Source organism: Mercurialis annua, linkage group LG3, assembly GCF_937616625.2.
Source record: "Mercurialis annua linkage group LG3, ddMerAnnu1.2, whole genome shotgun sequence".
Taxonomy (NCBI): domain Eukaryota; kingdom Viridiplantae; phylum Streptophyta; class Magnoliopsida; order Malpighiales; family Euphorbiaceae; genus Mercurialis; species Mercurialis annua.
In genome coordinates this window covers 60987637-60999265 of record NC_065572.1, presented here as the reverse complement: position 1 = coordinate 60999265, position 11629 = coordinate 60987637, and the positions used below count along the sequence as shown (strand labels likewise).

Genomic DNA, 11629 nt, shown 5'->3' with positions numbered 1-11629 from the left:
TATTTACCCCCAACCAAGCGAGGCCTTATTTTTATACCTTTTAATTTGCTGATAAATTCTACTTAGTTCGGGTATATATTTAGTATTTGTTGAATTGTTTATACGTTTTAATGTTTTAATTATTTTATTTAATAAAAATTTAACACATATTTCAGTACTTAAATTATTTCTGAAATTTGACCGTTGGATATATCCAGACACTTTACCATCTGACGAGAAATACTTGGACCTTCACCGTTAGCATAAATGATATAACTTGTAATTTATAAAACATTAATTGGAGAATTACTGTAATAAATAATTAAACACATGAAAATGAAATGAAAGGAAAAGGATATCCAAAATGGATGTACCTTTATGTGATGTGTTGAAGCACTTTAAAGAGTTGTAGCTTTTCATCCAATTTCTATTCAATTATGGACACTAAATTATTTTTATAGCTATTTAAGTATATTTTTAAACTTTAGATAAATAAAATTGAATTTTTAATTTTTTAATATTTTACAGCCTAACGTCATTATCTGTTATCGTTCCATTCATTAAAGACCACCAAAAATGATATTATTTGTAAAAAGTAAAATAATGTGGCAAATATATTAAAAATAAAGATTGCATAATTTTATAGATTAAATTAAAAAAATTATGTTTAAATAGCTGTAAATATAGAAAGGGTGTTTTTTCTTTTTACAAATACCCAACATTTTGTTAAGGCCAAAATAGCCGGTTACAATTTTGGTATACTGCTATTTTATTAATAAATTAAATATAAATATAACTAATGAGCTACCTTAAAAAGTATGTGCAGAGGACAATATTTTGCTAAAATCGTATAATTAAATTCTTCTATGATTGTTAAATTTTTTCTCTTCAAATGATAAAAAAATTACGAATATGAAATAATTTTTTTCAATATGCCTCAGTTGATATTTTATTATGTAAATATTAATTTTATGAAATTAAATTATGAACCGTTGTAAAACGGTTTGCTGATTCGTCGGGTTGTATGGATCGCTAATACTGGAGTCATAGAAGACTTTGTAGAACCGTTTTCTAATTCGTCGGGCTGTTTAGATCACCAGTCATATAGTCGTAGAAGACTTAGTAGAACCGTTTTCTAATTCGTCGGGTGTTTGGATCGCCCGATGTAGGAGTCGTAGAAGACTTAGTAGAATCGGTTTTTGATTCGCCGGGCTGGTTGCTTGACATTCTGGATGTTGGCCGGGTACTCAATAGAGTAGTCAATATAATGACTACAAGACAATTGGTTAATGCATGATGCATGTATGTTGCTACATCCGGAAAGGGTTAGTATATGATGCATGACATACTGGATGCATGAGGTACAATTGGTTAATGCATGATATGCATGCTTATAATATGCAAGATTAGTTAATACATAGCACATAGAATAATTGATATCACAAAGACATATCGTTCCTTCGAATCTTATTCCTCCCACACACGGTTCCGGGCGAGGTTTATTCCTAGGAGTTCTGATCTGGAATTTCGCATTTGAAATGTTATGATCAACGTGTATCTGCAAGCTCTCTTCTAGCAGTCCTAAAACAGACAAGCAGCATAGTCAATGTAAGACTCGTTTGTCCCCTTAATTGGAAGGTGTGCAAACATAGAAAAGATAAATTTGGCGATCCGCTTAAAAGAATATCTGGAATGTAATTGAGCCTGATGGTTGATCAAGTGAATGAGGACTTCACTTGACTAGACTGGATATTAGAGGTTGACCAAGTAAATGGAGTTTACTTGATTGGATCTGGTATTTAGGTCTGGCCTAACAAGGTGTTTCTAAAAATCTAGTTTTGAAAACTATAAAAGTTGTTTGGCCTGACCTAAGACTGAGAATGAAACTGGATATTTTGAAAGATGGATTTAGAATCCTTACATTGACATTATGCCTCAAATATAGAACATTATATTGAGTTTGTCTTAGAGGATATTGACTAAACTAGAATGCATGTAGGGGTATAAACGAAGTGAACTCGAGCTTGATTCTATGCTAGTTAATTTAAACGAGCCGACTCGTGTTCGTTCGTAATCCAAACGAAGTGAACTCGAGCTTGATTCTATGTTAGTTAATTTAAACGAGCCGAACATGAACATATCGGTGTTCGGCTCGTTTACGTTCACGAATAGCTCGATTAGTTGTTCGTGAACAGGCTCGTGAACAAGTTCGAATAAGAGTTCGTGACCAAGTTCGTGAACAAGCTCGAATAAGAGTTCGTGAACACGATCGTTTGGAAAGTCGATTAGGTGTTCGCGAACTAACTCATATTTAAATTAATTTATATAAACATTTTTTTATAATTTTAAAATTACATGGTTTAACAAAACTAAGTAGTTTTGATATGACGTATTAAAAACTACATAGTTTTGATATGAGAAACTTATAACCTAATATCTTAGTTTTAAACGAGCTTGCTCACGAACAAGCTCACGAACGGGCTCGTTTAGTACTTATCGAGCTCGTTCACGAGCTTGTTCGTGAGCGAGCTCGTTTATTACTTATCGATCTTATTCACGAGCTTGTTCATGAGCTCGTTCGCGAGCTTGTTCGCTTAGCGGTTAAACGAACAAACACGAGCTGAATACAAACTGAACATGAACACTATAAAATTTAAACAAACCAAACACGAACACCTCGTTCAAAGCTCGAACGAACATGAACTGGACATGAACACCTTGTTCGCTAAACGAGCCGAACATGAACACTCTCGACTCAGCTTGGCTCAGTTTATTTACACCCTTAAATGAATGTAGGCTGAGTCGATGGGTGTTGGTAGTAACCGGTTTAAGATCCCCATATACAAAGATATCTTTGATAAGTCTCCTCAATCATGAGTACAAGCGACCAAGGTACTGGGTCGTGAGTGATGCTACTTCGCATAAGACATTCTGGACGTTGGAGTGCAACGCCAAAACGTGAGATCGGCTATGAGCATCAGGGATGGTATAGGGTCTCCTAGAGAGTAAGATGGGAAGAGATGCAACATGTGCATATATGTCATGCAAATAAGAGTGTTCGATAAGACACAAGTCATGTGGTTGTGACAAGGTAATTGTTTTTGAAAACACTTTTGAAAAATGATTTTGTGTTCTAATGTTTTAAAAATAGTTTACTCGTCCCTAATAGAGTCACCACTGTGAGTGGAGCGGGGTTCGGAGGCCGCTCGCCCATGTTTATGGCTGACTTTGGATCTGGTTGAGTTTTGAAAATAATGGAGTCGCCACCTAGCTAAGTTAGAAAATGCCTTTTCTACCGACTGGGTATATCTCTCACGCTTATGTGTGAGACCACCTTACATCGGAACAAAAGACCGGGTTCTTGGACACTAGTAAGACTCTTGTACTTGGCTAATCGAACACTTTGTATATTTGCGTGGCATATTTGGTTATCTCATCTTAACACTTATGCATGATAGGAGCAGAAATACTCTTATCTTTAGGTGTGTTTTTGACTCGGTAATTGCATGTTTTGATTATTTTAGTGGTGTTTTATTGGCTTATTATCAATTTGATCTTTTCAAGTAAAATATGTAATTATAACGAGTATAAGAGTGTTTTTGGTGAAATTCGGGAGTTAGGGATTGGAAAGTAAGTTGGAGTAGAATTGAAGGATCAAACTGCAAATTGTCAAGTTGAATGTTAAAGTATGCGAACGGGAAGAAATGTGCGAGCTCATCACGAGCTAAGTCCAAGTTATAGAAGTTGAAGCAAAGAAAATCGGGAAAAAAATGACCAAGGTTCGCACACCCCCAAGGCAAAAGGGAGTGTGCGAGCGCACACTCCCAAGAAAAGGAATAGTGTGCGTTCGCACACTCCCTTGTGTGCGAACGCACACTACGTGCATGATTGACTTTATTTGGATAAAAATGCCCCTATTCGTCAGCAATCTCCAACAAGTTTCGAGGGCACTTCTGGGATTTCATCACCGCTCAACCTAACTACATCATAAACATTGGGAGCCGTATAAATACTAGACTTAATCATTGTAATAGGGTTCGCTCAATTTTGTATTAGACAATAATCCCTAGTTTCTTAGTTTTCTATTCGTTTCGCAATTGGATTCGTAGTTCATTATTATTTTCTACTGCAATTATTATTAGATTACTTCGAACAAGGTACGATTGATTTCAATTTCATATTAAGTATTCAATTTAATCTTAGTATGAGTTTTTCAATTATTGTTTTTAGTTATTCCATTATTATGTCTAGCTAAACCCTTCATTGGGAATTATTAATCAAAATTATGTTTGTTTAATTGAATGGGATTTATGGGTTTTTGTTTTTGATGGGTTTTAATTATTGTGCTTAATGCTTATTCTAAACTGATCACTTAGTCTATGCCATATGTTTTAATTTTAGCTCGAGAAAGTAAAATTGGAATAGAAAAATATAATTAAGAACGCAGGAGTTGATTGTGCGAGAGTGAATTAACAAGTGTGTGTTCTTTGAATTTGCTTAACAACCATTTAATGGATTTATACATAGGTTAATCATTGTGCGAGAGTGAATAATTAACCTAGTATTAGTTAGTTTAATGTTTTTGCCTGTAATTGTTCGAGAGAGAATTTTAGGTGCTTTAGATTAGTGTTAGCAAAAAGCCAACTCGTAGTAATCCGGAAGTCGGATGTCGAACCCACAAGGACTAGAGGTTTAAAGTGAATGAATACGATTTTGAAGTTCAATTCGGAAAGTAAGGAAAAGAGATTGTTTTGATTAACACTACAACGAAACTCAAGCAACTAATACTTAATAATTAAAGATACGCAACAACAAACAACTAATCCAGAATAAGAGTTAAATATGATAATTAAAAACGCCTAAGGGTTGTCTAATCATGCCAATCGATCCTAGGATAAATAGGTCGGGTCATTGGATAATGGTTCGGATCAAGCTATTCTAGGGTATCAATTCTGCTCTCTCGAGCCGGAGGTTGAAAGAATCGCTACTTGATTAAAACGCCGAAATCTAACTCACTCTCGCGTAATTAAATTTCGACAGGATTAATCAAGCCGATTGATTCGCAAACTATACAACCGCACAAACCCTAAATCACTCTCGTGCATCTAGGTTCCTAGATTATGCTAACTAGGTCCGCTTAATTAATTTGACTATCGTCCTCATTAATCGAGCAATAGCAAAGATCAAGGGATCAACTCAATCTAGGCATTAGGTTCAAGTTAACACAACAAACCCTAATCCAAAACCCAAATCCTAGTCGCCTATTCATCATAAATGGCAATCACAAACAACCCCTAGACTAGGGATTTAGCCAACCATAACTACACACACATTAATTACTAAGCAAAGTTTAATGAGCATAATAAAGATTAGGGTAGTTATCTTAAGTAGAAATGGAGAGCAATAAATTATACAAAGAAAATGAAGCTTCAATAAAATAAACTCAAACATGTATTAAAGGATCTTTTTCAAAATAGCAAAATCTGGAAATAAACTCAAGAACACTAAGAACATTCAATCTCTATTCTATATTTGGAGAACAAAAAGGAATGATACTATTTGATTCAAAGCTGTCTTACAAAAGTGAATGATTCTCAACCTAAAAAGATAATGTGACTTATATAGTCTAAACAAATAGGGAAATAAAAACATCCTAGTACAAAGGTGTTGGGCCAAAAGAGGAAGTGGGCCAAACAAAGCTCTCTTTTCAAAACAGATTTTGTCTCCAGCATTTAAAGCATGTCTCGAACGAGAAGTCCTTTTAAGTGGGGCTTCTCGATCGAGAAGGTCTTCTTTGGTCCCTTCGCACAGAATTCTCCTTCATGTCTTGGTCGAGAAGCTCTTTTGGCTTATACTTCTCGATCAAGACATGTGTAAAATAACACATGTCTCTTTTGCTTCTCAGCTTCTCTTTTGCTCATGAACTTCTCTTTCAAGACATGCTCTGAAAACTTGATTGCTCTTTAACTCTTCGCTTTAGCTTCCGACTTTGATATTTCTTTAATTCTTCACTCCTTTTAGCCCAAATAGTTCCGCAAAAACTCCAAGTCACCTGAAATGCCAACACACGTAATAAGGTATCGAAACACCTAAAAACACATGTTAAAACATAATAAAGTGATGCAAAATCTATCTAAATACTAGGAGTATTCTACTCCTATCAATTAGTTCGAACCTCATCAGAACAACACAATCCATAACATGAATCAAGTACACAGCATAATGACGATTAATAATCCCTGCTTTTCCCATTATTGTTAAAACATCATTTGAATTACAGCTTTAGTTTACTTAACTTACCATTATTAAATTCTGTCTTTTAATTATACAACAAACTAAATTATCTTTTCGACTATCCAACTCGAGTCTCTTAACTGGTTGTATCTAGAAGCTTTCTCTGTGGGTACGATATCCGGACTTCGCAGTCTGTATTACAAGTTGGCATACGTAAGCTTGCATATTTTTACCAACAATTCAGTCCATATGATATCGTACTGGAAATTAAGTAAACAAGTCTGGAAAGTGTAAAACATGTAAGACGCGCATATGACTCGATCTATATTGGTATATAAGATATGTAGCATGTACTCATAAACAAACATCTAATCCTGATAATTTCTATCATGTAATAGACAAAGGTCGTTTTTAGTCATTTTGCATAAACAAAGCCTAAACCGGATGTCTAAGTGAGATTTATTTTATTAGGTCATCTTGAATGCCTATACAACCACCAATTACATTTTCATGACAATCTTATGACTTTTAGGTGATTTGCTGGACTTGCTGGATTTAATGCTAGGTTAACGTGATTATGTTCATTAGCCTATTAATATTGGATCAGGACATGCTTTGGAAAGCGTATAAGATATATAGACATACACATGAGTAGTTGATATACATACAAGGTTAGAAATACATTTTAACCTTGTGGACCCGGAGTGTCTAGCACTCGTCTATCGCCAGGTAGTCTATGTGATCAGAATTTAGACTCGGTCAGAACATTAAAGTTCTTCATCTTGTCTATACCGATCCACTGGCTTGAACTGGGCCGATTCTGAGTTTAAACAAACCCGAAATAGCTTCTGGAAGTTGTTGGTCTCTAGCGGGCTTAGGCTTCAAGGCACAATTGGCATGGAAGGTTACAGATTTATTCTTATGGGTCCAAAATAAATTGGTACTGGCCTATTACAACTTAAAAACAAATCCTACAACTAATTACATGTATGTGGGCTCAAACAGTGTCCAATTCCGAGTTCAAACGAACCCGAAAACACAAAAAGAAGGTATGGATTGCATTTGGAAGATCTGGGAAGCGTTGGAATGAAGAACATAGGGCCATGATAGCGCAACTAGGAGTGGCGGTGGCGCAACCACGGTGTGGCGCTGGCGCCATCATATGGTGGTGGCGGAGGCACCATATTCTGCTTGCAAGGTTGTTTATTATTGGTTTGGGTTTCATGCAAAAACACTCAAAAACGGATCAAAACATACAAAAAACATAATGGAATGTAGTAGAATTGAAATACAATATTTAAAACTGAATGAAACACCATAAACACATATTCTAAGCTAATTTCATGGTAATCATGGCAAAACAATTAAGAACATGGCAAACATGGCAATCATGACAATTTAAGCTCTAAGCATGCGTTCTTAGCATCAAAATCGAATATTTTTAACATATGATGAATAAAACATATTAAAACATCCTATAAACATATTTCAAAGTTGTTTTCATGGCAATCATGTCAAAATTTTAAAAACATAGTTCTAATAGCAAAAACACACTTCAAGGCAGTTCATGGCAAAACAACCTAAACATGCAATCTAAAATATTAAATCTAACAATTCTAAATTAAACATGGCAAAAGTGATGGAAATAAGGATTTGGTCCTCAAAATTACTTTTTTCTGAGTCCTTGGATCGTTTTCTGGTGATCTAGATGTAAAATCCAACGTAGGATCGATGTGCAACAATGCCTTCTTGACTGATTGAAGCGTTCCTATCTTGTTTGATCAACTGATGTGTGTGCGTGTTTTGTGATGGGGAGTTCGGGCAAACTAAGGATTTTCTAAGGTTGGTGTTTGATTTTATAAATGTACTGATTCCTTCGGTTTGATCTTTAGTTAGGTTGTGTTAGTGTTCTATTTATAGAGGTTATATTAGGATTATTTCTACCTAGAATCTAAATTTGGTTAGGAGTCCACTAGTGAGTAAAATGATTAGCTTAGAAGTATTATTAGAGTTAGAATTGTGCAAGTCAGTGTTTAGATTAGGTTAAATATGTATCTTATGTATTTAGTTAATTAAATTCGTATTAATTACTATATGCTATGCAAAAAAGAGTTAAAAGGTTGTTTTCGTGGAAGTATTAAAAATGCCTTCTAGACCTTAAGGTCTTGAGTATGATCAATTTAGTCCGTCAAATTTGCAAATTGGCCCATAAACTTCTCAAGTATTGCAATTAGTTCAATATCTCAAACTTAGATCACAATATCTTTGGATTTTAAAAGCTATTTGTGGCTAATTATGTTTCAATCCTTCAAATTTACAACTACATACTGATCTAATTGGCTTGAATCCAAATAAATGGACCACAAGCTCGTCACTCCTACGAATTTATCTAAAAATCATCATTGGACACTTTAGTCTCTTATCACTTTTTATTTGTCTGGCAAATAGTTGCCTACAAGCACAAAAGATTAAATGAGCCATTTTCGAACGAACGAGATCAAATAAACCTATAAGTTGGCAGAATCACATTGTTTTTGTTCTTTGAAGGAAAAAAATAGAGCGAGTTTATTAATTTTACATAATTAACACTAACTCTAATTGAAACTTTAAATTAAAATCTTAATTAAACTAACTAAACCTAATTAAATAATTTTATTAACTATAATTAATCTAATTAAATTTAAATCTAAATGCCGCCGTTTGTCTGCTTATTTTTCCTTATTCTTCACTGAGGTTGTCCGTTTGCCTCATCGCTGCTTCTCAATGCCAACCCATCGTCTTCTCAAAGCAAGTCTGTTCGAATTCAACTGGATTTGAACATACGATTGTTTGTCTGTTCGAATTCGGTTAGGTTCGAATAGACACGAGTTTGTCGGTTTGTAGAGGATTTTAGTGAGTTGGATGGCAGAGGACGACGGTTTGGACAACGAAAACATGATCGGCAGTAGAAAGAGAAAATGGGGAAGAAAGGTTCAAAATAAAAGAAGGGCAAAAACGGTCCTTAAAATTTTATTTAAGAAATAAGAAGATTTTTAAAATTGTAGGATTATTATTGAAATTTGAAAAAACATTTAAAAAATAAATAAAATATTAAGGGTTGTGTAACCTTTTTTATTGCGTACTGAAAAGTGTAACACATACCGGAAGGTGCGACTAGGGGATGACCTTTTTGATGATCTGGTTAATTCGGTAACTTGATATTTTATGCCAAGTTGAAGGGGTGAATTGATCCTTTGTCCAATTTTTAAAAAAAAGTTGAAGCACTATTGTAACAGATTTAAAAGCATTCAGGCATCACTAATATATTATATCAAAAATAAATAAAGTAATAAAATAGTACTATATATTAGTGCATACCCTCCTATAGCATCCCATCCCCCTCATCGCCAATGGCCAAAAAGAATATACATAAGAAAACTACTCACATAGACTTGGAATCTAGGACTTTAGGATCACCTTAATTTCAACTCTATATGTGCGAATATTCCCTTACTTTATTAGTTAGTTTGAGGGAAAATAAAATGGTTTATTTGTATAAAGTCGAGCTAGTAAAAAAAATAGACAAAAATAAAAAGAATAATTCCTAAACTAGTCAATTTCATATATTTCACAAAATAAATAAATAAATAGAATATAATGTTTAAAAAATGTACAAAATAGATCGGATTCGAAAAATGTCGAAACTCGACGTGAGAACGTATCAAGGACCGGCAGGTGCTAGACTAAGATGTAAGTCCAAGCCCAATGCTTCATCAAAAGTAGGCCCACCATCACCTTGGGTAAACTTACTCAACGAAGTAGGCCCATTAAGCCCATCTAATCTCGCACTATAACCTTTACTTTGAACTTGCTGTGGCCCATTAGAAAATCCCATATCACCACCATTATACGGCAATCCACCAACACCCCGACCACCAAACCCGCCGCCACCTCCGCCACCACCGCCGCCTCCCGGAAAACCACAGCCATGCGAAACATGAAACGGCGGAGTAGGCCGCGGCAAGTAAACCCAAGAAGAGGCAGCAGCGGGGACCATAACAGGGCCAGCATGAGTCAAAAGATGAGGCGGAGGAGCAAAAGCAGAGATCATAGGGTTCCTACCAAAAGAAGCGGCAGCAGCCGCAGCCGCGGCGGCGTTACGCGTAGCTTGCATTTGGGCTCGTTTAAGTTGCTGTCTTTCTTTCTTGTGAGCGTTTTGGTGGCCACCGAGAGCTTGTGAGTTAGCAAACTCCCTACAACAGTACTGACACTCATATTTTCTGTTATTACCGTTATTATTATTACAACTCTCGGAATTATTAGTTACAGTGGCTGAAGAAGAAGCCGCGTCCGGTGAAGTAGAAGACGAGGGTACTTTAACGGAGTCTGTTATAAAAAGTTCTTGATCATCTTGATCGGAGACGCTGATGCCGAAGAGTTTTAAGCGGGTGGTGGTGGTTGAGTTAGGTTTAGTTTGATTATATTCTAGGAGCTGTTCCATATAGTAGCAGATTATTAGGTTACAGAAACTAAAAAATGAGTGTGAATATTTTTTTGGTTTAGAGAGAGAGAGAGTGGTGTAGTGTAAGAGAAGAAGTTGCATGAGTGGGGTGTATTTATAATAAGGGGATTAAATTTATTAAATTAAAAAAATGGGGTACGTTAGAGAGAGAAAGTAGAGAGAGAAAGGGAATGGTTGCGGACATCCCAAGGAGAAAGGAAGAGTTTGAGAGGGTATATAGGAACACTCAGATTGCACTTGTCTCTCTTCTATTCCTCTCTTTTCTTCATCCTTTATTACTTTATTTGAATAAAGGATCGATAAGACCCTCGATTTTTTTGTCTCGGATCAAATAAATTACTTTTAAATTTTTTATTAATTGGATTACAAAACTTGTGTCTTCGACTCTTGGGGTTTAATTTAAATCACATAAGCCCTAATCTGTATACCTCAAAGTTAAACGCATGAGTTATTTGACTCTGAAATATAGATTTTAAGATCTAATTAATTAAAAAAGTTGTAAATAATTTATTTGACTTTGAGTTATAAATTTTGAAATGTAAGTGACTAAAAAGTAAAAGTGATTTATTTGATTTTAAAATACAAATTTAAAGGCTGCATTGATAATATTTTATTTCTTTTTTATTTTTTGATTAAAATAATGGAACGAGAAACAACGGTTTGCTCCTGGGGCTCGTCTACACCACATCGACCTATATGGTTTGATAATCGTTTTATAATTAAGTTATTTAGATGGTATCTATTTATGCGTTTATGTTTAAAGTACATTTAAATGTGACGGGTTCGGTTTATAAACAAAGATTACGATTAAGTTTATGATTATGTGAAAATCAAAGAATAAAAGAAACCAAATTATGTGAAAAGCAAATAAACCAAATCAATCTGATTTAATTGAATTTTATTTGAAATCATAAG

General features: G+C 34.8%; 1 protein-coding gene across 1 annotated transcript; it reads right to left on the bottom strand.

Annotated features, from left to right (window-relative positions):
• Positions 1-9781: 9781 nt before the first annotated feature.
• Positions 9782-10906, bottom strand: LOC126671618 (zinc finger protein GIS3). Its single transcript, XM_050365400.2, has one exon. The coding sequence runs from the start codon at positions 10793-10795 to the stop codon at positions 9914-9916; it is 882 nt and encodes a 293-aa protein (XP_050221357.1). The 5' UTR covers positions 10796-10906; the 3' UTR covers positions 9782-9913.
• Between the last annotated feature and the right edge of the window lie 723 nt (positions 10907-11629).